Below are 26,196 nucleotides of genomic sequence, written 5' to 3' on the forward strand. Positions count from 1 at the left end.
TCCCAACAATAAAAGAAGGATGAAAGCAGCATCCAGAGATGGTTTTGCTCTAATTTATGTCAATATAGTAGAGTTTCTCTATTTATACATAAAAATGTATAACAATCTTATTTTTAACTCTATATATAGGGATGAAAATTGTATTTTTTTATATTTTGTCTTAAAAGTAGAGGAATTCTGTTATACAGACATAAATTAGAGCAAATCCACTTTTATATTAAAGTTTCTTTATTTTAGCATATAAAAGTAAATATAGAAGTGAAAATAATCTTATAAAATTCACAATCTCTCCTTTCCCTTGGAGCTAGAGAAAATGGAGATATCAGTTGCGTTAGTAACAGTTTCAGTAGCTATAGTTGTTGTGTCGTGGTGGACATGGAGAACTTTAAAGTTGGTATGGTTTAGACCAAAGATGCTTGAGAGTTACTTGAGACGACAAGGTCTCTCCGGTACTCCTTACACGCCTCTCGTCGGTGATTTAAAGAGAAATTCTAGTATGATGATGGATGCAAGATCCAAACCCATCAAACTAACGGATGATATCTCGCCACGTGTCGTGCCTTTTCCCTTCGAAATGCTCAAGAGTCACGGTATGTTAAATCTTGTATAGTTGGCCTCTTTGTTGTAGAGTACCTGATCAAGAACAGATCTCTATTAAATGTCTCACATCAATTGGGTAAAAGGTTACTGGGCAATATATGAGTAATATTCACTCTTGAGTAGCTTTTCGGTGTGAGGTGTGAGTTAGGCAGTACTAACATGGTATTAGAGTTTATGGTTTGATGATTTCCAACCAAACATTTTCATACTTTATGTAGCATGTATATGTTGAACATCTCATTGGTATTTTCGAGATAATGGACTAGAGTTTTTTCTATTAGACCATGGTCTTCTGCCATATATATAAATGATGTGACAATCGTCCACTCTATTTTGGATGTAAGTTAGACTCATTACTAGTAGTCTCATCCTTTGTATCCGTGATGTTGCTGAAACAGGAAGGACTTTCTTTACATGGCTTGGAACTACACCAACAATCACTATAATGGATCCTGAGCAAATCAAGGAAGTGTTCAACAAAGTTTATGATTTCCAGAAGCCACATACGGCCCCTTTGGACAGCGTGATAGCCAAGGGACTCACTAGTTATGATGGTGAGAAATGGGCTAAACACCGGAGGATCATCAACCCGGCATTCCACCTTGAGAAGATCAAGGTTTAGACTTCTTAAAGCTTAATGTATGTATGTGTGTTATGTTCATTTGGTTAACTTGTGACTTTTGATTTTACGTGTAGAATATGGTACCTGCGTTTCACCAAAGCTGCAGCGAGGTCATTGGCAAATGGGAAAAGTTAGTCACGGATAAAGGGTCCTCATGTGAGGTGGACGTGTGGCCAGGGATTGTGAACATGAATGCTGATGTGATCTCTCGTACTGCTTTTGGTAGCAGCTACAAAGAAGGGCAGAGGATTTTCGAGCTCCAAGCGGAACTAGCACAACTCATTATACAAACTTTCGTGAAATCATACATCCCTGGATATATGTAATAAAAATAAACTCAACTTATCTGCTTTATACATTGGAGATGGGAGTTATGTGTCAAAAACTCTCTTTCTTTTTTTTTGCGTAGTTATCTCCCAACAAAGGACAATAGAAGGATTAAAGCAGGATCCAGAGAAATCCAAGTTATACTGAGAGGGATCATTAACAAAAGGTTAAGGGCTAGAGAAGCTGGAGAAGCACCAAGCGACGATTTGCTAGGTATACTTCTTGAATCAAATTCAGGGCAAGCTAAAGGAAATGAAATGAGCATTGAAGATGTAATGGAGGAGTGTAAGTTGTTCTATTTCGCCGGACAAGAGACAACTTCAGTACTTCTGGTCTGGATAATGATTATGTTAAGCCAACACCAAGACTGGCAAGCTCGCGCACGGGAAGAAGTGAAGCAAGTTTTCGGCGATAAAGAACCCGCTACAGAAGGCTTGAACCAGCTTAAAGTTGTAAGTAAAAAAAATTTCAAGTGACTTCAGTACGTTTGTTGTGTTATGATGATTTTTCTGAATGCTTTCAACAGATGACGATGATTCTTTATGAGGTCCTGAGGCTATATCCTCCAGCAGTGCAGCTGACCCGAGCCATTCACAAAGAGATGAAGCTAGGCGACTTGACACTACCAGGAGGCGTTCAGATCAATCTACCTATTCTGCTAGTCCATCGCGACACACAGCTATGGGGCAACGATGCAGCCGAGTTCAAGCCAGAGAGGTTCAAAGACGGTGTCTCAAAAGCAACAAAGGGACAAGTCTCTTTCTTTCCCTTTGCGTGGGGGCCAAGGATCTGCATTGGCCAGAATTTTGCTCTGATGGAGATAAAGATGGCTCTGGCTTTGATTCTAAAGAAATTCTCCTTTGAGCTTTCTCCTTCCTATGTTCATGCTCCTTACACAGTCATCACCATGCACCCACAATTCGGTGCTCATCTTATCCTTAACAAGATATAATTCCACCACCCCATGAGATATTTATAAAAAGAGCTTGTTATATATGCAAGAGAAATAAGATTTCACAGAAGAAATTAGTCAAGACCATCATACTCCAAAACAATGATTTTGTAATAGTACCATAAGTTCAGCCCATTTCAGATATTAATGGGATTCTTAAAAAAAAAACTGGCTTTTTATTTTCTTAATTAACAACAATTTTGATAAACTTGTTGTGCAGGATATATGCATGCCAAAAAAATAACTCTTTTTTTTATATAACATCATACTTTATTGATCATAATATTGTGTTTACATAGTCTTCATGTAGAAGACTTGTTATCATTGATGGTACATAATAATGAAAACAGAACGAAAGATTGTTCAGAACGAAAGAGTCTTTTATTAAGTTTGGTAGACATCTTACTTGTCCCATATGTGACATTCTTCACATGGCCGTCATGATAAAATAACTCTATTGATTTTTTGATAAATTGTTAAAATAATTTATCAATGAAACAATTTTTATGTACAAAAACTATAAAATTTGAATAAGAGAAAATAATTCTTTATGAACACTGAACTAACGCTGTAAGAGACCATGCAACCTTGACATTCAGAATACATTTTTTTTCTTGATAAATGATTTTCGGAGTACATTGTAGACATGATTCATTCCGAATCGTTTATCAATCATCCGAGACATCTAGTTAGACTTGAATATGCATCTTACACAGATAAATACAATTCATTATCTACAAAGAAACGTAAAATAGTTGACGTACGATTAGAGATGTCAAATGTCATTTTCTAAACTAAGATTTTTAAAACAACAATTCGGAACACCACATGTGAATATAAACAGTGAGATGACAGCTACTTTTTCTACTAGCAATCACAAAGAATATTGGGAAGAAACTCTTATTAGCAATGAAACAGAACGAAAAGCTGAGTAAGGTACACATCACATCAGAGTTCAAATTCAAAAACATCTCCAACAACACATTTTTATTTTATGAACCAATTCATAACATCACAAGTAAAGATACAAAGCTACTCTCTTCCACAGTTATATGCGTAAGCAAATAAGCAAAATTGCATCAAAACTGTTTCTGAGATCAGGAAACAATACCTTCGTGAGAGGTCAACCAAGAGCTGCAACAGCTTCTCGCAAACTTCCTAGCTCCAGACCCGTAAAGCACCTGAAAAGTTCATCGAGAACAATTAACCATTTCATGATTTGTGCGAGAACAAACCGAAATTAAGGAACTAATCAAAGATTTTCAACCTTTAGTTTTGCTTCTGTGCCAGTGCTGACTCGACCCACAACCACAAAAGCTTGTTTCTGGCCATCGAAGGAGAATCGAAGATTCGAAGGAGAACCCGAAGAAGAACAAAGAAGAGGAAGATGAATCGAACACAAGGAAGAGGAATCGAAGATGAGAAAGAAGAATCGAAGAAGACGAGGAAGAAGAATCGCAGAAGAGCTCTCTCTTTGTCTTTCACGAGTCTGAGAAAAAAAAAAGATCGTGTTTCCCCAATTCCCAAACCCTAGACATTTAATCCTATTGGGCTGCCCATTGTCCAACTGGTTGAGCCCAAATTTGACCATAGATGTAGTTGGGTTCACCCATTTGGACAAAAATTATTTATGGTTCAATATGGGCTTATCCATTTTGGTCCATATCTATTTGGACATGGGCCACCCATTTATAACCCACCCATTTGACATTACTAGGTACGATAGGATACATACCTATCAATATCGCTCCACACAAATTGAAGTTCGCTTCTTTTGCCACGTGGCATGTAACCTAATCACAAAATGTATGGTACTAAAAGACTCATGCGATATTATTCGCCAACATTCTCAATCTATAAAATTTCAAGAATATTAGAAAACTCTCCATCTCTCTGGGAGTGAAAATGGACGTAGTTGCTTCAGTAACAATTTCAGTAGCTATACTTGTTGTGTCGTGGTGGACATGGAGAACTTTAAAGTTGGTATGGTATAGACCAAAGATGCTTGAGAGTTACCTGAGAAGACAAGGTCTCTCTGGTACTCCTTACACGCCTCTCGTCGGCGATTTGAAAAGGAATTTTAGTATGATGATGGAGGCAAAATCCAAACCCATCAAACTAACGGATGACATTTCACCACGTGTCGTTCCTTTTCCCTTCGAAATGCTCAAGAATCATGGTATGTTAAATTTTGTATTGTTGGCCTCTTTGCTGTAGAGTATCTGATCAAGAAAAGGTCTATATTAAATGTCCCACATGGTCTATGTAAAAGGTGACTTGACAATATATAAATGTTGTGGCAATTCTTATAAACAGTTTCATACTTACTTAAGTAAGCATGTATGAGCGGCTCATGTATTTCCGAGATATAAAACTTTGAGTTATTTCAATTAGATTAGGTTATTGAACAATGTATAAGTGGTGTATGTTGCTGAAACAGGAAGGACTTTCTTTACATGGCTTGGAACTACACCAACAATCACTATAATGGATCCTGAGCACATTAAGGAAGTGTTCAAAAAAATTTACGATTTTCAGAAGCCACATACGTTCCCTTTAGGAGATGTGATAGCCAAGGGACTCGCTACTTATGATGGTGAGAAATGGGCTAAACACCGGAGAATCATCAACCCGGCATTCCACCTTGAGAAGATCAAGGTTTTAGCTTCTTAAACCATAACCTAGAATGAACTTTATAGTCCTTTAAGTATGTGTGTTATGTTCAATTGGCTCTGTCCAACTTGTTCCTTCTACTTATGTGTGTAGAATATGGTACCTGCGTTCCACCAAAGCTGCAGCGAGGTTGTTGCCAAATGGGACAAGTTAGTCACAGATAAAGGGTCCTCATGTGAGGTGGACGTTTGGCCAGGGCTTGTGAGCATGACCGCTGATGTGATCTCTCGCACTGCTTTTGGCAGCAGCTACAAAGAAGGACAGAGGATATTTGAGCTCCAAGGGGAACTAGCACAGCTCATCATACTAAATTTTCTGAAATCTTTCATCCCTGGATATCTGTAATAGAAAAAACAACCTCAACGTGTCTGCATCTATTATATTTGGAGATGGGAATCATGTTGTGTCAATTTTTGTTTTGTTTTGTGTAGTTATCTCCCAACAAAGGATAATAGAAGGATGAAAGCAGCATGCGCGCGGAGAAATCCATGTTATACTGAAAGGGATCATCAACAAAAGGTTAAAGGCTAGAGAAGCTGGAGACGCACCAAGCGATGATTTGCTAGGTATACTTCTTGAATCAAATTCAGGGCAAGCTAAAGGAAATGAAATGAGCACTGAGGATGTAATGGAAGAGTGCAAGTTGTTCTATTTTGCTGGACAAGAGACAACTTCAGTGCTTCTGGTCTGGACAATGGTTATGTTAAGCCAACACCAAGACTGGCAAATTCGCGCACGAGAAGAAGTGAAGCAAGTTTTTGGCGATAAAGAACCAGATACGGAAGGCTTGAACCAGCTCAAAGTGGTTAGTAAAACTAAATTAAAAAAATTTGCAAGTGACTTCAGTACGTTTGTTGTGTTATGATGATTTTACTGAATTCTTCCAACAGATGACAATGATACTATATGAGGTCCTTAGGCTATATCCTCCAGCAGCACAGCTGACCCGAGCCATTCACAAAGAGATAAAGCTAGGCGACCTGACACTGCCCGGAGGCGTTCAGATCAATCTTCCTATTCTGCTAGTCCATCGTGATACACAACTATGGGGCAACGATGCAGGGGAGTTCAAGCCCGGGAGGTTCAAAGACGGTGTCTCAAAGGCAACAAATGGCCAAGTCTCTTTCTTTCCCTTTGCGTGGGGACCAAGGATCTGCATTGGCCAAAATTTTGCTCTGATGGAGACAAAGATGGCTCTGGCTTTGATTCTACAGAGATTCTCCTTTGAGCTTTCTCCTTCCTATGTTCATGCTCCTTACACAGTCCTCACACTGCACCCACAGTTCGGTGCTCATCTTATCCTACACAAACTATAATTCTTTAACGGATAAACCCCTTTTGGAGTGATGAAAGGGAAGTTCAGATCATAATAAAACTCAAAAATATTGTTTATGTATTCATGCCAGAACAAGCGTCTCATGGATGAAAACCCTTTTGAGCTATGATTCTAACAGAACTAAACAAATACACAATACAAACGTACGTGCAAAACTCTAAATCCGATTCGTACATTGGTTTAGTTATTAGCTACTTTAAAAAGTTTTACAAAAACAATAAGAAGTTTGAACAATATTGATTTTTTGATAAATTGTTAAATTAATTCATCAATGAAACAATATTTATGCAAAAACTATAAAACTTGAATAAGAGAATATAACAAGAATATAACTATGAACACTGAACTAACGCTAAGAGACCATGCAACCTTGATTTTCAGAGTACATTGTAAACATGATTCATTCCGAATCATTTTATCATCATCCGAAACAGTTAAATACACAGATAAATACAATTTATTATCTGCAAAGAAACGTAAAGTAATTGACGTACGTTACATGCCTATCAATATAGCTCCACACAAATTGAAGTTCGCTTCTTGCGCCACGTGGCATGCGACCTAGTCACATAATAAATGGTACTAAAAGTCTAAAAGACAACATGGGATATTATCCGCCAACATTGCTCAATCTTTAAAAATTCAAGAATATTAGAAAACTGTCCATCTCTCTGAGAGTGAAAATGGAGATATCAGTTGCGTTAGTAACAGTTTCAGTAGCTATAGTTCTTGTGTCGTCGTGGACATGGAGAACATTAAAGTTGGTTTGGTTTAGACCAAAGATGCTTGAGAGTTACTTGAGAAGACAAGGTCTCTCCGGTACTCCGTACACGCCTCTCATCGGCGATTTAAAGAGAAACTTTAGTATGACGATGGATGCAAGATCCAAACCCATCAAACTAACGGATGATATCTCACCACGTGTCATGCCTTTTCCATTCGAAATGCTCAAGAATCAGGGTATATATGTTAAATGTTGTATAGTTGGCCTCTTTGTTGTAGAGTACATGATCAAGAAAAGGTCTGAACTATTGTGTGTTTCTGAAATAGGAAGGACGTTTTTTACATGGCTTGGAACTACACCAACCATCACTATAATGGATCCTGAGCAAATGAAGGAAGTGTTCAACAAAATTTATGATTTCCAGAAGCCACATACGTTCCCTTTGCGTAACGTGGTAGCCAAGGGACTCGCTAAGTATGATGGTGAGAAATGGGCGAAACACCGAAGAATCATCAACCCGGCATTCCACCTTGAGAAAATCAAGGTATACGCTTCTTACAATCATGATCAAATTTAACATGGTATTAGAACCGCTCAATGTTTGTGAGGAAGTGTTAATGAATGAATTAAATCTCACATTGGTAGTTGGAGACATATTTAACATATATATATATATATATATATAATATATATATATATATTATATATATATATATACATATGTATATAAGTTGATATCCAATCCAATTAACGTAAATTGATTTTAAGTTCTCGGATTCTTTGCCGAGTATCAGTTTCAGTCTCACCAGTTTGCTATTTTGTGGAGAAGTCTGTAGAGATTTGTACCAGAAAATGCAATCAAAACTATTTTGTTTTTTCTTGTACGTGAGAACTGGTTTTCAACATCACTACGTTAAGTGACTATCTTTCGGCTGTCCGACTTTGTATATTGACGTATTCAAGCATTGAATTGAATTCGTTGTCAAACTTTCTTAACTTTATTGCTAGGGTTTTTATCCTCTTAGTTAAAGAGGATGGAAATTTCATCATTATATTGTAGTAGTAATAGAAAAGGTTAGATTAGTGGAAGTAATTTCGTGTTTCAAAAAAAAAAATGTGTTCATTTGGCTCTGTCCAACTTGTTCCTTCTGCTTCTATGTGTAGAATATGGTACCTGCGTTCCACCAAAGCTGCAGCCAGGTTGTTGGCAAATGGGAAAAGTTAGTCTTGGATAAAGGATCCTCATGTGAGGTGGACGTGTGGCCAGGGCTTGTGAGCATGACTGCAGATGTGATCTCTCGTACTGCTTTTGGCAGCAGCTACAAAGAAGGACAGAGGATATTTGAGCTCCAAGCGGAACTAGCACAGCTCATGATGCTAACTTTTCTGAAATCTTTCATCCCTGGATATCTGTAATAAAAGAAACCTAAACTTGTCTGCATCTAATGCTTTGGAGATGGGAATCATGTTTTGTTAAATACTCTTTCTTTCTTTTGTTGCTGTAGTTATCTCCCAACAAAGAATAATAGAAGGATGAAGGCAGCATCCAGAGAAATCCATGTTATACTGAGAGGGATCATTAACAAAAGGTTAAGGGCTAGAGAAGCTGGAGAAGCACCAAGTGACGATTTGCTAGGTATACTTCTTGAATCAAATTCAGGGCAAGCTAAAGGAAATGAAATGAGCATTGAAGATGTGATGGAGGAGTGTAAGTTGTTCTATTTCGCTGGACAGGAGACAACTTCAGTGCTTCTGGTCTGGACAATGGTTCTGTTAAGTCAACACCAAGAGTGGCAAGCTCGCGCACGGGAAGAAGTGAAGCAAGTTTTTGGAGACAAAGAACCAAACACAGAAGGCTTGAACCAGCTCAAAGTTGTAAGTACAACCTAATAAAAAAAAAGAAATTCCCTATGATATCCATTTTAATTTATCTTCAAAGAAGAAAATGATAAAAATAAGTTTTATTAACCTTTTTATTAAAGAGTAAAAATATAATTTTACTCTAGATTTTACTAATCTACATTTGGAATTTAGGGTGGGGTTTTAAGGATATGGTTTCAAAATTTTAAAAATAAAAAATAAATATTAAAATTTTAAAAATAAAAGTGATTATTTTGATTATTTTCTTATTCGAATACTATTTTTGCGACAAAAATTTAAAAATTGTTATTTAAGAGATTGTCCATGAAAAGATGTTAGTACGTTTGTTGTGTTATGATGATTTTGCTGAATGCTTTCAACAGATGACGATGATTCTTTATGAGGTCCTTAGGCTATATCCTCCAGCAGCGCAGCTGACCCGAGCCATTCACAAAGAGATGAAGCTAGGCGACCTGACACTACCAGGAGGCGTTCAGATCAATCTACCTATTCTGCTAGTCCATCGCGACATACAGCTATGGGGTAAAGATGCAGCGGAGTTCAAGCCAGAGAGGTTCGAAGACGGTGTCTCAAAGGCAACAAAGGGGCAAGTTTCTTTTTTTCCCTTTGGGTGGGGACCAAGGATCTGCATTGGCCAGAATTTTGCTCTGATGGAGACAAAGATGGCTCTTGCTTTGATGCTACAGAGATTCTCCTTTGAGCTTTCTCCTTCCTATGTTCATGCTCCTTACACAGTCTTGACACTGCAGCCACAGTCCGGTGCTCATCTTATCCTACACAAGATTAGTTCCACCACCCAATGTGATGTTTTTAAAAAGAGCTTCTTACGGTAAGAGTTTAGATTATTTATGTTCGCCGGAAGTGGATAGAACAAGGAAAGGTCGGGTAACAAAATATTAATGTTTCCGGATTATTTATATTTACGTATTTATAGAACTTCCTAACTATACCGCCATATGTTGGTTTTTCACACCCTAACTTTCGATATTTTTAAATTCCTCCCTTATTTTGTAATATGTGGTACTACAAGTCCACAGATCTTGGTGGAGAGTACTAACGGCAGATTTGTGTCCATGCTGTGAGCCGCTGCAAAATTTCATACATGTGTTTTGAATTCGAGCTTAAATGGTCCTCCTTCTCATAGATATTTGAATTAATGACTCGAAAATATATGCTTTGGTTTAACTAGTGTTAATATGGTTGTTAATGGCGATTAACTAGACTGATAAAGTTAGCGGATTTTGCACCAAAAAATAAAAGAGTTAGCGGATATATCTCGGAATCCACTTAGCAATTAGAATTAGGTTTGATTTATACCGTATTGAATAAGAAATTAACAATATATTTTTATATATGATTTGAAAACAAAAGTGTGTTTTTATTGAGTATAAACGATGCTAATTTATCAATGTGTAGATACTGAGTTTGACATACTGAGTTTGAGAAGTTTAAAATTTACTTACTTAATTAAATCACTTTAAGATCTATATTAATAAAGTTGCTTAGAAAGGCTCCTTAGAGTGCCACGTCATCCTTCCATGTTCCTTTTTCCACCACGTGTCCTCTCACCCAAACGATACTTCTCATTGTTTCATTACTTCCTTTCGTGTATTGGGCTTTAATAATATGCAGGCCTGTCGAAGCTCAAAAATGGTTTGCCCCATATCTCATCTTCTTCGTCGGCTGACATACCGGACGTTTAGCCTCCATGAAACCACCGTCATAACATTTCTCTTCAGATTTCACCATAAAGATTTTCCTTTATGTCCGTCCTTTCCAGCTAATCCTACGACATGCTGATTTCTAAACGGTTCTCTATCAGTGGGAAGAATATTGATGTTTGATTCTCTATCAGCGGAAAGAATGGTTTCATGATATGTCGTCCTCTTCTTTGATATTGCTGTTTTGGTTCTGAAAATTTCGCAGAGATTCAGTCCCACATGTATTCCATTTGATTCGGTCTATGAATTTATTGATTCTTTTCGTTTTTGTTAGGGAAAAGTTATTAAGTCAGGGCATGCTGCCAAATTGTTGATAGAGGCGCTGCTTCAGCGGTTCTTGGCTCTCGCAAGACGATGAATTGAGGCTGCTCAAGCTCAGGTTCGGCTCCTTTGGAATCTATGTGTTCTTTGGTGGTTTAGGTTTTTAGTGCGTTAAGATGTTCGCTTATGCTTCTTGGGTTAGTTGAAACAAAGTGTTGAGTAGGATACAACAATGAAGGAGAAAAATTCATCGTTTTAAAGTAGATCAAAAGTTAGATTCTTTGATGTATGAATCTGTGGCTATGATGTATTTAAACGTTTTTTACAGGGAGAAACTGTTACAATAGAAGTACGATCGTAAGGATATTTGGAACCTCCTCTGCAGCTGAAGAAATCATAAGCTTGACAGTTCAATTTTCTTACACACAGCTCTTCATGATGAGACTTCGTCGACTCTGCTTCTGGTGAGTTTAGCTTTCATTCATAAACAGAGGAATAACAAAGGAAAAGTTTGACTCTTGAGATTCAAGTTCCGTGAGCTTCAGTAGATACAATAGGATATTAGACAGTACGAGTACAAGAAACAGGCGGTTATAGCGTAAGAAGGGCAACAGCGGGTCGTGATGGAGCTTGATACGACATGGAGTGTCATTGCAGATCTAAAACTGGAACTAGCATTGGCCGAGCAAACCAAGACTCTCATCTTGCAAAGCTTAGAGTGGAGGAAATGGAGCAAGGGATAGCTAACGAGTCGAGTGTTGCAGCCAAAACACGGCTTGAGGTGGATAAGCGAGACATTTGTCAGCAGCTAGGAAATGAAAGAGAAGAGATAAATGGTCTCTAACTTACAGAAGTTAAGTCCAATATTGAAAAAGCAATTTATGTCATTTTATAAGGATTTATGACATCTAAATGATTTTAAAAGGTGCTTTTAAAAACTTTACAAAACGGTATGAATATCAGATTAGTTTGTAAATGATTTATGAACTTTACAAATGATTTAGTATCTTTTTAAAAATATTTATAGATCTTTATAAAATGTTTATGGACACAAGCTTTATATCTTCAAATAATGCATCCATAAGTTAGCCCCTTGTGTTCTCAACCAAAAAAAAATTATCTGTCCACTACCATAACTATTTGTATACGTTCACTTCGTCGAACAAATAATATTTCGTAATATGCACAAAACCACCGGACACTATTAAACATTATAGGTGAACTAAAAACCTTACACCTATCCACCCTAAGATAATATGATATTATTATCTATGATTTTCATGATGCAGTCATATCTATTTTTAAAAATGCAACAGCCTCGACACAAATAGCAACTACAATAGTAGAAACCCTACACGTTAACAACATTGCACCTTCTGCTCGCCGATTTGAAAGTGAACCGCTGTTCTAACACCTTCGACACAAATAGCAACTACAAATGGGTGTATTAATTTATTATTGTGAGAAATTAGTTATTGTAATAATATTAAAATCTGATACTCTTATAAATAAAAAATATCAGTTATTCTTATTTACTTTTTCTTCAACTATATCAAATTGAAATAGAAATCAAATAGAGAAATATAAATCATTACATTTCCTTTATTTTTTTAATTTAATAATTTGTGTTCTCTAACAAAAAAAGTATTAATGGTCTTTTGAACGCTAATATTAGTAGAATATAAAATAATTTTAATGTAAACTCACCCGCCCGTAGGGCGGGCTAACCACTAGTATTAATATATTAATGTGTCGATACTGAGTTTGAGAAACTTATCGTTAATGATGCTCTTATAATTGAGCTGTTTCATCTAAAGTCTTAAGCTTTTACTTGTGATTAATTGCGTCTTCATTTCTGGTCCCAATCCTCCATTTATAGGGGGCGATTAGTTTTCTCGCTACCACCCGCAAACGCAGCTTTTGCGGTTGGTAGCGGTTGTCGATGGTTTGCAACAATCACTTAAATTTCTCTAAACCGCTTCAAACCGCTCCGAATCTTATAAATTCAAAAACTGGCTCCAGCTAGCGTTTGCGGTTAAGTACGGGCGGTTGTGGAAGGATAAAATTTTTTTATTTTTTTAAAAACAATATATATACAAAAGTAAAAATATTTAATAAAAAAATTAAAATTGAAATTATAAAATTTTATAATAAAAACAATTTCAAAAAAATTTCAAAAATTAAAATTATAACTTTCTAAATATAAATTTTATATTTTTTTATAATTTTATGATTTTTGATATTTTTATAATTATATTAAATATAAATATTGTTAATTTATTATTTGACTGTTACTGCATTTGGTAGTTAATCAGTCATAAGTCACCCGCAAACGCACCAATTTTTAACCGCAGTATCAGTCGTACAAATCTCTTAAAATCGCTAAAAACCGCAACCGCCTACATCCACAAACTCCCGTAACCGCAACCGCTGCGTTTGAACCAATCAGGCCCTAGAACAATATCAAAAATGTCTTGAACCCCATTACAATCACTATATACTTATTCTTGAATCACAAATTACTACTTCCAGAGAATAGAAAACTGTTACAAAACCACTCATACATATATATACGTACACAAAAATCATATTCTGCTATCCTTACTTCCCTTGCTCAACAAGTCTTTACAGTTCAGGCACCGCGTTGATGCAAACAAGCTGGAGGCAGACGGTCAGAAGTACCCGGAGTCACCGGAGGGAAACTTTTAATATTAATGCCTTGAGGATATAAACGATACTCAATATCAAGCTCTCTACAAGCTTTCCCAACTTCCTCTAGTAATTGACTTCTCCTTATAAACCTCTCTCCCATGTCTTGAAAATTCATTCTGTGTGTCAACCACACCGCAATCTTCACGCTTTTCAAGTCATCCATGTTTAGGAACACAATCATAGGTGCCGGATACCAATGATCCTTCTTGAAGTCTATATAACTGCATGAAAAAAAAACAAATGAAAGTTTGGCCTTGAGACTTTAAAGTTTTACGAATTAGTATATAGACATAGCCTCCTAAATTGTTAAGAAAATATATATATAATTTTTTTTTACTAAAATGTCTATAGCCTCAAGATCTTAGCGTCTCAATGTAACTAACCTGATTATTCTCTGTTTAATAGCAGCTATCTTTTCTGGAGGAGTTGCTATGTGAACAGAGAATTCAACCGCATCTCCCATATCAGGACTTCGGAAGTAGTTAGCTATAGGTTTTGTCCCAAGAACACTATTCGGGTATATGATCTTTTGATTATCGTACCGCAAGAAAACAGTTGTCAATATGTTCATTTCTTCCACAACCAACTGGTAAAAGAAACAACAAGATTAGAACCATGTCACACTATTTAAATAAGTCCAGCAGATTATTGTATTAGGAGGGAACAAACCTGAACACCGTCAATTTCGCAGCGGTCACCAACATCAAATGGGTGCATAACGAAAAGGAAAATGATGGCTTCAAAGATGGTTTTGCATGAGTTTCCGAATATAAAGGCTACTAGAAGTAGCTGAGAGCTTAAGACTAGCAAGAACTTGGTTGTGGCGATTCCTAGTATAAGAAGCCAAATGATAATGATTATAATGCTAATCAACACATTGATTATGCGGTGAAGCCTGTTCACTGCTGTCTTTGTGTCGTTTAAGGTCAATGCCAGAGCCCTCCGTTCTCTAAATGCCTTAACCTGTGAAAAAAACGTCAAGATAACTCTGTTTTGCATATGAAAAGAATCTTGACATATATATCTAATTTAGAACTTACCACCCAATTCTTGAGGCAAGACTTGCTGATCCTAAGGCTCTCTGAAGCTCCTTCAAAGAGAGCCATGGCTCTTTCAGACTCCTCTTCAGACAGAAACCGCAAGAAGTCTTCCATATGTATGTACCTAAAACCCGATAAAAAGAAACTCAAGATTTAAGCATAAACCATACTAAAATTTTGGAGCTGTAGATAATTTAGTAAGAATTTAAATAAATTTTGTTTTATACATTTTGAAAAAATGTTTATGGATATTAACTTTTAAAACATTGAAGTGATACGTCAATGTTTCACTTGTCTATGCACACTAATGATCAACTTCAAGATATATATACCTGGAACCAGGCTCAGTGACATTGTGAAAAATCTTCTTAGCTGCAATCTTTGCTTCGCACTCGCTTCTTATCTGCGTAGCATGCTCACTCTCCTCAACTGTGTCCTGCATATGTTCATCCAAGGTAGAAAGAGCGCCTTTTCGTATTATATTCATCAACTTGGTCATGTTCCAAGCAGACACATTGTCTGTATTCATCCTCTGCAACTGATCAATCCTTATCCCTTCACCATCTCCTTCTTTGTCAGAACCAACCCGAGACAGTCTCTGACCTTTCCCGGCTTTCATAAAACTCTTAACCGTCGCTTTTAGAGCTGGAGGCAACTTAGCTCCAGCCAGTTTCTCTAAACTCTTAACATCATCCGTTACTTTCTGCTCTTCTTCCTCCATTCTCTGAATCTCCATCAAAGGAGGTCCAGAGAGGGTTTCAATCACGTACTGAGTGAACAATGATTCTTGAATCCTATCAAAGTAAGTGCTCATGTGGAAAGATGAAGCAAGAACCTTGACCAGAAGTGTCTTAATCAACCAAATGATCACAGCAACAAGGAGACAAACCAACACTCTCGTCACGTACCTAATGGCAGTAGTCCGGGTCTCTCTTTCCACTTTCTTATCGAACAAGAAGTGCCACGCAAGCAACACGAGCCCTAACCACAAGGTGTTTTGAACAGACTTTCTAACTCCGTAGACGAAATACAAAACCCTCTTTCTCAAAACGAAGTTCTTCTCGGCCGAGAAGACGAGGATCCTCACTATCCAGCTCGAGACTAGTCTCCCGCAAATCAACACCAAAACCGTCACTTCCCATTTCCACAGGTCCAGCTTCCACCATGTCTTGCGCCGCAAGCTATGTACCGTTAAGCTACAGACCAAACTGGTGACTATCAGAACTAAACTTATCCATTCGAGCAAAACCCAAATGCTGAGTTTGTCTCTTTTGAACACGTCCGGTAAGTCCTCGTCCAGAAACGGATCTTCCTCCTCGTCTTCCTCCAGCGTCCCGGTTCGAGATGGAGTTCCCGGTTTAGGGCTTTTTCCGAGAAAACCGGTTTTCCGACCGGATCTCATCTCTGTTTTGTCGATAGCTGGATGCGTCGGTGTTGGAGGATCCATAAGTCTTGACTTCGTCTGGTTCCTCCTCAGTAACGGTTTCTTCACGACCTCTGCTTCGTCTCTGTTGGCCTTGTAGTGACGGCTCTCCTCGTCGCTGCTCCCACCGAGTGAGATTCTGTTCTGTCTCCTTCTCACCGCGTCGGCTTTTCCTTTCGCCGTGAACGGAGAAGAAGACTCTGAGATCGCCGGTAAGCCACGTGGCGGGTCGATATCGAGAGAGATCTCTCCGCCGGAAGCTGTCTGCTTCGCCGGAGGATCAGAGAAAGCATCTGGATGTTCTCTCTGCTGTCTGAAATGGAAACTCTCGCCGCCGACGTCGAGTTCTTGATCATCGTTCTTACCCTTTTCACCATCCCAAAAGTCGTAGCTCGACTCTCTCCAGAAGTTGCCTCCGTCTGCATTGCTGCTTGACCCTGTAGCACCGACGGCTCCGCTCTCTTCGCCGTTAATCTTAACGACGAAGTCACGCCGGTCAGTGGAATCAAGGGCCATGATTGGAGAGAGAGTTTTTTTTTTATTTGGAGCAGAGACGAGTGACAAGTACGAGCATAGATGAAGAAGATGAGAGGTAAGTAACTACTTGAGCATTTAAATAATAAATGTTATGAAACAAAATAGCAGGTGTGTATTTGTATTTTGTTCTAAGATTGCAACGTGTGTAAATAATTCTATTTAATTTTCATGCAAAGATTTTGAGATTTTATAATGTTAAGTATTGTGGCCCGTGTGATAAGAATGTGATGTGAGTTGGTGAGATAAGATTTGTGCTAATTGCTAAAAGCAACAAAATCAATAATGTGATAGAAAGCTTCTTTTCCTTTTACTGTCCCCTGAAAAATTAGAAATAAAAAGAGTTAGTGTGTGCCTGTACGGAATGAAAAGGAAATGGTAGTGGGATTTCAGAAATTGATAACAAAAGTTTTTCGACTTTGGAGTTTTAGATAGATTTTTTTTAATCTTTTTTTATCTTTTTGCAAAAATCAAGAAGGGTTAGAATCGATTAAAACCCATGTTTAGTTTGAGTCTGTTTTGTTACAAGTGTTCCCTTGTCCCATAAATTTTTAATATTATTATATACTCCTCGTCTTGACAAACATGAGAAATTTATGTTTACATCTAGACAAACATGAAAAATTTATGATGAACAAATGTTTATTTTAAATATCATTCATTACTTATATTGAAACAAAAATACAGACTAAAAATATGTTTTATTTAAAAAATGAAACGGTTTCATATTTTGTTTTTAAATACCAAGATATAAAAATAAAATTATACATGTAATTTGATGTGAATAGTTTAGTGGGTTAATTCAGTATTTTGTACAGAGGTACTAAGTTTTATCTGACAAAGTAAAAGATTAATTTAGTACAGAGTGACTATTTTTGTCCCATAAAATTTTAATATTATTTTAAAATTAAAGCGGCATAAAACTATATTTTGTTTTTAAATGTTAAGAGCACTTTTGTTTTAAATAACTTTGAGTTGAATTTCATGTAAAATAATGGACCGTACAATTGCATACAAATATATAATATATACTTACACATATATACATATATGTATATAAAATTTTAGAATTTCAATGGGTAAAACCCCATTAAAAATGCACTAAGATATAAAACAAAATCATACATGGACCAAATTTTATATGACAAAGTAAAAGATTAATTTGGTATAGTGATTATTTAGTCCTCTAAAATTTTGATAATCCAATTTTTATCAGATAAAATTATAAATAAAAAATTAATCACAAATGGTATTCTTCTCATCATGATCTTCCATTCAATTTTATTACGTAAGTACTACCACTTTGACCTTTATATTAGATTCCAATTCATTTGATTTAGCACTGAAACATGAATCTGCTGATTGATTGAACCACAGTTATATTTGGTTGGAACCATTACGAGTCATCATCATTGTTATATGATCTACAAAACACCAACAAATATCTTACTATCATCAGCACCACTAACGCTTTTTACACCTAGTACTTGGACTCGTGTCGTGCTCTGACTGAATTCAGTGGTTTTGTCTAATAAGTCAAAATGGTGTTTGGAAGCTCAAAAGAACGCATTTAATAAACAAATTCGTTTTTCTTATTGGTTCACACTTTGGTGAAATAACACTGTAGGCATATGCTCGTTCAGGTACGGGTCAGATTCTTCAGATTTTTTGGGTAATAAGATTCCCTCTTGAATGGAGCGGAGGTTGAGGGTCCGAATGGTGACCGCGGAATTAGTAATATTAGCGGGACGGAATTTAAGTGCGGTACGGTCCAAGTGCGGTTCGTGCGGTTTGCGGGACAAGTGCGGTTTTGATAAAATTAGCGGTGCGGAATTGTGTTGATTGGTGAACATGTATAGTTTGCGGAATTGAACAATTAAAAAAATCATGTTAAACAAAAATATCAATGAAATCAATATAATTTAAAATTCAAAATTTTTTCTTTACTGTTATTGATGTAATTTTTTTTTCTTATTTAGAAAATTTTAATACCAAAATTCACCTGAATTAAAAATTTAAATTACATATATATTTTTAAAAAAAGTAAAATACAAAAAAAAACTACTATCGACTATTTTGATTTTCCCACAACATATTTGCAATAGTATCTCTTATTTGTGCCATTTGTTCTCCCTGTGCCGTATAAATTTCTTCTGTATCAGCAATACCAGGTTTTGGATCTCCGTTATCCAGTCTCATATCTTGCATTGTATTTGCGAAGTCTTCGTCCGAGTAGTTTGATATTTTGATAAAGTTATGTAATCCCATTGTAGCCATTACCACTCTTTTTTGAACGTGGACATTGTATCTTGGAAAATCAGATAGAATCCTCCATTTTTTCTTCCAAACTCCAAATGTCCTCTCAATAACAGAACGTAAAGACGCATGATACCGGTTGAATAATTCTTGTTTATTTCTAGGAGCAGGACCAGAGTTGAACTGAGACATATGATATCTCACAACTCCATTTCGTGATGATCTATATGGAGCTAAAAATCCTTGCTTGTTTGGGTAGCCTGAATCAACAAGATAATATTTATCTCGTGGAGGCAAAGGGAACTCAGAATCATTTTGTTGTGCCATTGCCAAAACAGCAGTATCATGACAAGATCCCGGTGCTCCATTCCATATATATGTGAATAACATATTCAAATCACATATTGCCATGATGTTCAAAGATGCATTATCATGTCGATTCCAATACATTCCTTGTAACTCAGGCTCCACTTTTACACATATATGAGTCCCATCCATAGCTCCAACGAATCCACTGAAAAAAGGATAATATCTTCGATCTGAGTAAAGTTTTTCAGGAATTCGCATTAGCTCTTGTCTTGTTGGAGTTCTAATATAATCGCATGCCAATAGTTCTGTTGCCGTAAGAACTTCCATAAATTTTCTTTGAACCGTCTCCTGATTTCGACTAAATCTCAAGCCAACATCTCTTTGAACTTCATTATGCCCACATATCTGTAGAAACATAGCAACACTTTCTTCAATACTTACATTTAGTGTTGGTTGTAGACCATAGCTTGTTTGTAGTGTATCACACAATGAGCAGAAACACGGCAGTGACATTCGTAATAACTGAAGACAAGCAGCATCATCTTCTTGTAGTCGTCGCCATATATTTCTCCAACCTAGACCTCTATCGGTTTGTACTGGTGCCCTTTCAAAATAGCGATGATAATAAGTCAAAGTTGGATTGATTATTAACTCTGCAAACTGCTCATTTTCCAAATTCCACATTTCTATTCTCTCTTCGTAACTTAGGTTGTGTATACCTTGTGCTCGTAATTGACATATACGAAAAGCCTGAAATTTTAAACATGAAATAAAATAATCTGTCAGCAAAATATAAAATATATTAACCAAATAAAAATGATTATAACACTAAAAACATATCAATATTTTACAATAAAAGCTAGAATATAGAAATACAACTATCAAAAAACTAATCTTCGTCTTCTGAGTAATTTTGGTGACTTTCGTTTATATTTATAGATGTTCCCCATATATTGAATAAACCTCCTGGTCTAGGTGTATGTGAAGTATGACCAGCATTATCGTTTGGTGAAGTTCCGACTGCTGCATTATTTTCTTGAGCATTTCTCACACTTTCTTCTTCACTTCCAACGGAAAATCCATATTGAACAGTTGTCGGATTCGTCCTTGCTGGTCCGCCTTGTTGAAAGTTTGATGAAATCCCCCACCCTGAAGTATTTTGTGAAAGTCCCCACTGTGAAGCATTTGGTGGTGTCTCACACTGTGAAGCATTTGGTGGCGTACTCCACTGTGAAATATTTGGCTGTGGTCCCCATTGTTGAGAGTTTGGTGGTGTGCCCCATTGTTGAGAAGTTGACGGTGTGTTCCATTGTTGAACATTTGGTGGTTGTCCCCATTGTTGAGTTGGCTGGGGTGAACCCCACTGCTGAGCATTAGGTGGTGTCCCCCATCGTGAAACACTTGGCGGTGTACCCCATTGTTGAGCATTTGGTGGTGTACCCCATTGCTGAGAAAACGGTGGGGTACCCCATTGTTGAGCAGTTGGTGGTGTGCCCCACTGTTGACTATATGAACTCCCACATGATTGGTCAACACCTAACTGTTTTGGCACATCTTCGTTGTTTCGTGAAACACCAGTCATAGCTTCTAATAATTGTAACTTATCTTCGTCGATGCTTCCAGCTATATCAAGAAAATACTTACGCCAAAAGACTAACTCTTTAAGAGTATTAAGGCATGTCCAGTAAAATCTTCCTTTTGGAATGCTTAGAGCAAGAAATATTTCTTCTGCCTTTTTCCATTCATCATAGTTTTCTTGGTCAAAAGCACCTGGACGAAGTTGTTGTAAACTTTGTCGTTGAAATTCTGTATATCCAGCGATAGTGTCTTGTATTGTTGTCTCAAAAGATTGTCTTCTTCTATTTCCTCGTGACCCACCCCTGAGAGGAACTCGAGAAGTTTCTCCTAATCTATGAGATGTGGTCCCACGTCTAGCACTTGATTGTACATTTTGTCTCCCTCGTTGATGGCATCTACGAACTGTTTCATTGGTATCTTCGTTCAAATGATGTGTCCCATCGTCAACTATAACACGATACACTTCTTCTTCTTCCATCTCTTGAGGTTGTGTTTGTGGGCGATCACCACTATCTGTGTCGGATCCATCGTCAACTTCTTCATCTACTAAACGTGTGTTGATCAACTCTTCTCTTCGTTGGCGTGCAGAGTGTTGAGATTGCGATTGAACATCATGTAGTGCGAAACATCGTACCATCACCTCCCAAAAAATGGGTGGCTTTCGGTTCAAGCTTTTTGTTAATTTACACCCCTATAAATATACACTCATTAGATTATTTTATATGTAACTATTTGATTTTGCTATTATAAAAATTATGTATACTTACGACTTCACGTTCCTTCCACCATGCCTCGGACGCATATATCATAGATGTATCAGGATCAACCGAGATACCAGTAAAACTCATTAGAGTTTTCCATCTCTTATAACTTTTTTTGAATTCATCAAGCTTGTTTTTGAAGAAATTATAAGTTATATTCATATTGAACGCCCGGTTGAATTTGTCAACCATATACTCTCTACCGATAGCTGATGGATTTTTAAGAGTATAATCATCCAAAGCAACTGCTTCGTCGAACAGTTGAATTAATGTTTTTTCTTGTATGTATGACCATTTGTATTTGTCTTTATTCTACAAATTTATAAATTATAACATTAGTATTAAAATTAAATTTGCAAAATTTATAAGTCAAAATTAGTAAAACATTACCCTTAATGTTGCTTCTGCTGGAGGAGTTGAATCTTCCGCCGTTTGGTTTGAATTTGTTGGTCTGCGAGAGTTGGTATTTCGCTGGCGATTTGACGACATCTTCACCTTCAATTTGAATATAATAGTTAATACTATAGAATCCTAAATATAACGTAAACTTTTATCTTTTAAAATAAAGTTCATGGCATTGTTAAGAAATAGTAGTTTTCTTATATAATGATTATGTTTTTGTTTTTCAACTCATTTATATATAAAAATAACAAACTGATTTAAATGTATAAAGCTACATTATTATAATTTATAGTAAGTAATCATATTATGTAAACATTGTAAGCTATAATGTGTATAGTTAGTTTATAGTTACTTAATATACTGTTAACTATTGTTAAATCTTAGTATTTACATATTTATATATGGTATATAGTTAATATTTATAACTTTAAAATAGTAATTATTTTTTAATATATATTTAAATATGACAAATACAGAGAAAAGGTAGTCTGCTTATAGTAGTTAATTTATAATAAAAACAATTACATTTATTTGTAAGTTGATGTTAAAAATCTATATATGATATTATCCAATTTCCATACTATATAAAAATTAATTATCATATAATTTACTAACATGAACTATATTTTATTATTTTTTATACATTAAACTAAATTGTAAAACGTATAATATGATAGCTGACAAAAAACATATAATGTGATAAAAAAATATATTTATCTAAAGCATGCACAGTTTTAAAATTAAATAACTTTACTTTCATTTCATTTAAGTGATGTATTATTACTTTATCTAAATGCATAAGATAATTATTAAATAATTATATTATCATTTCATTTGTAATCGTTATGTACTAGAAAAATAATTACAATTATAAACTTACTTGTTGTCCAAGGTAGAGAGCACGTCTTCTTTTCTTTCTTTTCTGAGCAATATGTCTTGCTTTCTTTTTTCTTTTCTGAAATGGAATGGGTAAACAAAACGAACAAACAAGATGAGAAACCAAGATTATACAATTTAAAATCACCTTATGACATATGGTTAAACATAAGACTTATGTATACTTGTTTGTCTTAAATATCCATACTATACAGAAATAAATTATCATATAATTTACATAATCTACACTATAATTTTATTAGTTTACATTCAGTAAACTGTAGTTTAAAAACATATAATATGATAACTAATATACTTTCTAAAGTATGCACATCTTTATAATTTAATAACTATACTTTCACTTTGTTTTGATGTATTGTTAGTTTATTTAAATGCATAGGTTAATAATTAAATAATTATATTACCACTTAATTTAAATAGCTATATACTAAAATAATTACAGTTAAAAACTTACGTTCTTTCCCAAGTACAGAGCAAAGGACGTCTTCCTCTCTTCCTCTTTTGACCAAGATGTCTTCTTTTTTTTTCCTAAAATAAGAATAAAAACAAAAGGAAAACCAAAGTTATTCAATTTTAGATTACCAACAATCGTGTATGCTTGTGTTTGTGATAAATACAATACTTCATTTTGAATAATTAACTAACATCATTACTAACCAGTTTTATTAATTATGCTATAGATTACAACAACACTTTAAAGGTGAGAGTATATTAAACTTTTATACACCATTATTTCATATCTATATATATTATATAAATTATACAATTGCAAATCATACCTTTAAATGTCTATATGTTCTTCTAAATAATTTTTTTTTTCGTTTGGCTACACAGGAAAAAGAAAAGAAACGCGTGATGATATAAATTGAATGATTTCAACCTAGCCTAGTAGTAATATATAGGCAAGAATATTAACTAAAATAAAAAAAAGTATTTATTAAATACTGTACAAAGGCGTTTTTTAAGTGGACCGCATGGTTTTGGGTGGATGACCAATTTGAAGTGCGTTATTTTTATCTTCTGTGGTTATGAATGGGGTTTGCGGGACGGGACGTAATTGATACAGTACAAGTGTGATTTTCAAAATGTTACCAATCAGCAATTACAAAACTAAAAAGGCGGTTTTGTTTAAATACCGCACTCAGCAAAAAAATGTTTTTGTTTGTTCTATCACGTAAAATAACGCACTTGTTTTATAGCATCTTCGGGTTATGAATGGGGTTTGCGGGACGGGACGTAATTGATACAGTACAAGTGTGATTTTCAAAATGTTACCAATCAGCAATTACAAAACTAAAAAGGCGGTTTTGTTTAAATACCGCACTCAGCAAAAAAATGTTTTTGTTTGTTCTATCACGTAAAATAACGCACTTGTTTTATAGCATCTTCGATTTTGGTGTGGTTGAAGTGCGTTTTTAACTGTAGCACTTACGTACTATCATCATTCAATTAATAATATTCACCTGTTACATGAAAACCTTACGTACTAATTGAAGTATTTTAATATATATTTGTTACAAAAATAATTGGTCAACCAAAACTTTAAAATAATATTTCATGTTTTCATGAAAAATGTCATTTGAAGATTTTTTATTTTTTCTGCGGTTTATAATATATATACATTTGTGTAACTATTTTAATATATATAAAAATATATTAAAAATATATACATTTTTCATTTACACATCTGTTTAGCTATTTTAATATATATATATATATATATATATATATATATATATATATATATATATATATATGCTACAAAAATAATTGGTTATCCAAACCGTTAAAAATAATAGTACGTAATTATATTTCTAAAATTCTAAAATCTTACCCTAAACCCAAAACTATACCCTAAAAACCTGAATCTGAAAAAAAAAATACATGTAATACCAGAAATACACCATACACTCAAATATACTTAATATATACTACTCCCTTTGTTTCATATTAAGTGTCATTTTGACCTTGTGCACACAGATTAAAAAACAATTAATTTTGTATATTTTCTATATAAAAACACAATTACATATACACCTAACCATATTTCAACCAATAAAAAAATAAATTACTACATAAAATTAATAAATTTTGCATTGAAAATCGAAAATGACACTTATTTTGTAACGAAAAAATTTCTCTACAACGATACTTAATATGAAACAGAGGGAGTATGATTCTTGGGTCTACTCAAACTTGAACCGAGATTCACGAATCCAAAAAAATTATATCCAATAAGTAGTTTAGTCTAGCTCCAGACCCTGATCCGAACTTGTATGTTTGGGTTAGTTCTGGTTCGGGTAAAATACCAAACCCTACTAAATTTTAGAATATAGATTATAAACATACATGAAAATAATTTTTTAATATATATATATATATATATATCAAAAATTTGTTTGAGATGAATTTTGGTATTTAAATTTTTCTAAATAATAAAGAAAATTTAATATCCATAACACTAAATAAACAATTTTCATTTTAATTATATTAAATATATTGATATATCTATTTTACATTATTTAAATTTTTCTTAACTGTTTAATTCTGCACTATAGATTTTCACCAATCAACACAATTCCGCACCGCTAATTTTATCAAAACCGCACTTGTCCCGCAAAACGCACGAACCGCAGTTGAACCGTCCCGCACCTAAATTCCGTCCCGCTTATTTTACTAAATCCGCGGTCACCATTCGGACCCTATGTTTGCTTGGATCCCGTTGATAATATTTTGAGTTTGCATTAATATATAAATTTGTATGATATCTATTTGGATTTGAACTCATTTTAGATTATGTTAACAATAATACTTTGGAATTCAAGTATTTTCTTACAATTTGATCAAAATAAATATAAAATTAATTATATCAGGTATTTTAGGTTTTTAATACTCATTTAGTTTAGTAGTTTAAATTTTTAATTATTTAATTATTATTATTTTGGATATGAATTAGAATCAGATATCCCACAAATTAATTTTAAATGATTTGTTTTAAACTCAGTATAAATATATCAGATACAAATTCAGATTTTTGGTTCAAATTGGCTTCGAATCTCGGTATCAAATACAAACAACCAAGCTAACACCAGGCAGTAGAAGTAAGTAGGACTGGACACGGATCGGATATCCAGGTTTTTGAAGGTATTTGTGATTTGCTTCGTATGTTACGAATATCTAATTTTTC

The 26,196-nt window shown here is 35.0% G+C and overlaps 5 protein-coding genes and 1 pseudogene across 14 annotated transcripts; 3 read left to right on the plus strand and 3 right to left on the minus strand.

The window, feature by feature from the left end:
- Nucleotides 1-313: 313 nt before the first annotated feature.
- Nucleotides 314-2,587, plus strand: LOC125607007 (cytochrome P450 72A15-like). Its single transcript, XM_048776451.1, has 5 exons — nucleotides 314-590; nucleotides 999-1,216; nucleotides 1,297-1,544; nucleotides 1,632-2,001; nucleotides 2,076-2,587. Exons 1-5 carry the CDS (start codon nucleotides 314-316, stop codon nucleotides 2,499-2,501), a joined length of 1,539 nt encoding a protein of 512 aa, XP_048632408.1. The 3' UTR covers nucleotides 2,502-2,587.
- LOC106439373 lies at nucleotides 502-4,160 on the minus strand. 3 transcript variants are annotated; one of them, XM_013880803.3, is made up of 3 exons: nucleotides 3,769-4,107; nucleotides 3,613-3,682; nucleotides 502-633 (listed from the first exon to the last, which is right to left on the minus strand). In XM_013880803.3, exons 1-3 carry the CDS (start codon nucleotides 4,090-4,092, stop codon nucleotides 596-598), a joined length of 432 nt encoding a protein of 143 aa, XP_013736257.1. In that variant the 5' UTR covers nucleotides 4,093-4,107; the 3' UTR covers nucleotides 502-595. The 3 variants fall into 3 exon arrangements, with proteins under 3 accessions (XP_013736257.1, XP_013736259.1, XP_013736258.1); XM_013880805.3 differs by lacking the exon at nucleotides 502-633 and adding an exon at nucleotides 1,540-2,486 and having other exon boundaries at nucleotides 3,769-4,160; XM_013880804.3 differs by lacking the exon at nucleotides 502-633 and adding an exon at nucleotides 2,728-3,235.
- A 178-nt stretch (nucleotides 4,161-4,338) lies between these two features.
- LOC106439375 lies at nucleotides 4,339-6,572 on the plus strand (annotated as a pseudogene).
- A 545-nt stretch (nucleotides 6,573-7,117) lies between these two features.
- LOC106439376 (cytochrome P450 72A15-like) lies at nucleotides 7,118-12,117 on the plus strand. Of its 6 annotated transcripts, none has more exons than XM_048776446.1 (7): nucleotides 7,118-7,470; nucleotides 7,561-7,778; nucleotides 8,399-8,646; nucleotides 8,740-9,109; nucleotides 9,478-11,215; nucleotides 11,426-11,561; nucleotides 11,628-12,117. In XM_048776446.1, the coding sequence occupies exons 1-5, from the start codon at nucleotides 7,194-7,196 to the stop codon at nucleotides 9,946-9,948; spliced, it is 1,584 nt and encodes a 527-aa protein (XP_048632403.1). In that variant the 5' UTR covers nucleotides 7,118-7,193; the 3' UTR covers nucleotides 9,949-11,215; nucleotides 11,426-11,561; nucleotides 11,628-12,117. The 6 variants fall into 6 exon arrangements, with proteins under 6 accessions (XP_048632403.1, XP_048632405.1, XP_048632407.1 ...); XM_048776448.1 differs by having other exon boundaries at nucleotides 11,643-12,117; XM_048776450.1 differs by having other exon boundaries at nucleotides 11,646-12,117.
- Nucleotides 12,118-13,567: 1,450 nt separating this feature from the next.
- LOC106439377 (mechanosensitive ion channel protein 5) lies at nucleotides 13,568-16,903 on the minus strand. The gene is made up of 5 exons (XM_048776453.1): nucleotides 15,182-16,903; nucleotides 14,850-14,973; nucleotides 14,479-14,772; nucleotides 14,193-14,395; nucleotides 13,568-14,030 (listed from the first exon to the last, which is right to left on the minus strand). Exons 1-5 carry the CDS (start codon nucleotides 16,786-16,788, stop codon nucleotides 13,730-13,732), a joined length of 2,529 nt encoding a protein of 842 aa, XP_048632410.1. The 5' UTR covers nucleotides 16,789-16,903; the 3' UTR covers nucleotides 13,568-13,729.
- Nucleotides 16,904-17,623: 720 nt separating this feature from the next.
- LOC106439378 (putative nuclease HARBI1) lies at nucleotides 17,624-24,682 on the minus strand. Of its 3 annotated transcripts, XM_013880814.3 has the most exons (6): nucleotides 23,789-23,879; nucleotides 23,464-23,537; nucleotides 22,993-23,067; nucleotides 22,101-22,205; nucleotides 21,717-22,022; nucleotides 20,152-21,640 (listed from the first exon to the last, which is right to left on the minus strand). In XM_013880814.3, exons 4-6 carry the CDS (start codon nucleotides 22,197-22,199, stop codon nucleotides 20,261-20,263), a joined length of 1,785 nt encoding a protein of 594 aa, XP_013736268.1. In that variant the 5' UTR covers nucleotides 22,200-22,205; nucleotides 22,993-23,067; nucleotides 23,464-23,537; nucleotides 23,789-23,879; the 3' UTR covers nucleotides 20,152-20,260. The 3 variants fall into 3 exon arrangements, with proteins under 3 accessions (XP_022572143.1, XP_013736268.1, XP_013736269.1); XM_022716422.2 differs by lacking the exons at nucleotides 20,152-21,640; nucleotides 21,717-22,022 and adding an exon at nucleotides 17,624-20,121 and having other exon boundaries at nucleotides 23,789-24,682; XM_013880815.3 differs by lacking the exon at nucleotides 21,717-22,022 and having other exon boundaries at nucleotides 23,789-23,880.
- Nucleotides 24,683-26,196: the final 1,514 nt, after the last annotated feature.

Source organism: Brassica napus, chromosome A3 (assembly GCF_020379485.1).
Source record: "Brassica napus cultivar Da-Ae chromosome A3, Da-Ae, whole genome shotgun sequence".
NCBI lineage: Eukaryota > Viridiplantae > Streptophyta > Magnoliopsida > Brassicales > Brassicaceae > Brassica > Brassica napus.

Bases quoted from the DNA above. Each gene is read 5' to 3' on its own strand.
- LOC106439373 (XM_013880803.3), bottom strand. From the start codon at position 4,092: ATGGTCAAATTTGGGCTCAACCAGTTGGACAATGGGCAGCCCAATAGG. The intron at 3,683-3,768 runs GTTGAAAATCTT...TGAACTTTTCAG, and splicing joins GCACAGAAGCAAAACTAAAG to GTGCTTTACGGGTCTGGAGC. The intron at 634-3,612 runs GTATTGTTTCCT...GTTCTTGATCAG, and splicing joins TTGGTTGACCTCTCACGAAG to GTACTCTACAACAAAGAGGC.
- LOC125607007 (XM_048776451.1), top strand. From the start codon at position 314: ATGGAGATATCAGTTGCGTTAGTAACAGTTTCAGTAGCTATAGTTGTT. The intron at 591-998 runs GTATGTTAAATC...TTGCTGAAACAG, and splicing joins CGAAATGCTCAAGAGTCACG to GAAGGACTTTCTTTACATGG. The intron at 2,002-2,075 runs GTAAGTAAAAAA...TGCTTTCAACAG, and splicing joins GCTTGAACCAGCTTAAAGTT to ATGACGATGATTCTTTATGA.
- LOC106439377 (XM_048776453.1), bottom strand. From the start codon at position 16,788: ATGGCCCTTGATTCCACTGACCGGCGTGACTTCGTCGTTAAGATTAAC. The intron at 14,773-14,849 runs GTAAGTTCTAAA...TTTTTTTCACAG, and splicing joins CTTGCCTCAAGAATTGGGTG to GTTAAGGCATTTAGAGAACG. The intron at 14,031-14,192 runs GTTAGTTACATT...TTTTTCATGCAG, and splicing joins ATTAAACAGAGAATAATCAG to TTATATAGACTTCAAGAAGG.
- LOC106439376 (XM_013880807.3), top strand. From the start codon at position 7,194: ATGGAGATATCAGTTGCGTTAGTAACAGTTTCAGTAGCTATAGTTCTT. The intron at 7,471-7,560 runs GTATATATGTTA...TTTCTGAAATAG, and splicing joins CGAAATGCTCAAGAATCAGG to GAAGGACGTTTTTTACATGG. The intron at 9,110-9,477 runs GTAAGTACAACC...TGCTTTCAACAG, and splicing joins GCTTGAACCAGCTCAAAGTT to ATGACGATGATTCTTTATGA.
- LOC106439378 (XM_013880814.3), bottom strand. From the start codon at position 22,199: ATGTCGTCAAATCGCCAGCGAAATACCAACTCTCGCAGACCAACAAAT. The intron at 22,023-22,100 runs GTAATGTTTTAC...ATAAATTTGTAG, and splicing joins CAGCAGAAGCAACATTAAGG to AATAAAGACAAATACAAATG. The intron at 21,641-21,716 runs GTAAGTATACAT...GTATATTTATAG, and splicing joins GGTGGAAGGAACGTGAAGTC to GGGTGTAAATTAACAAAAAG.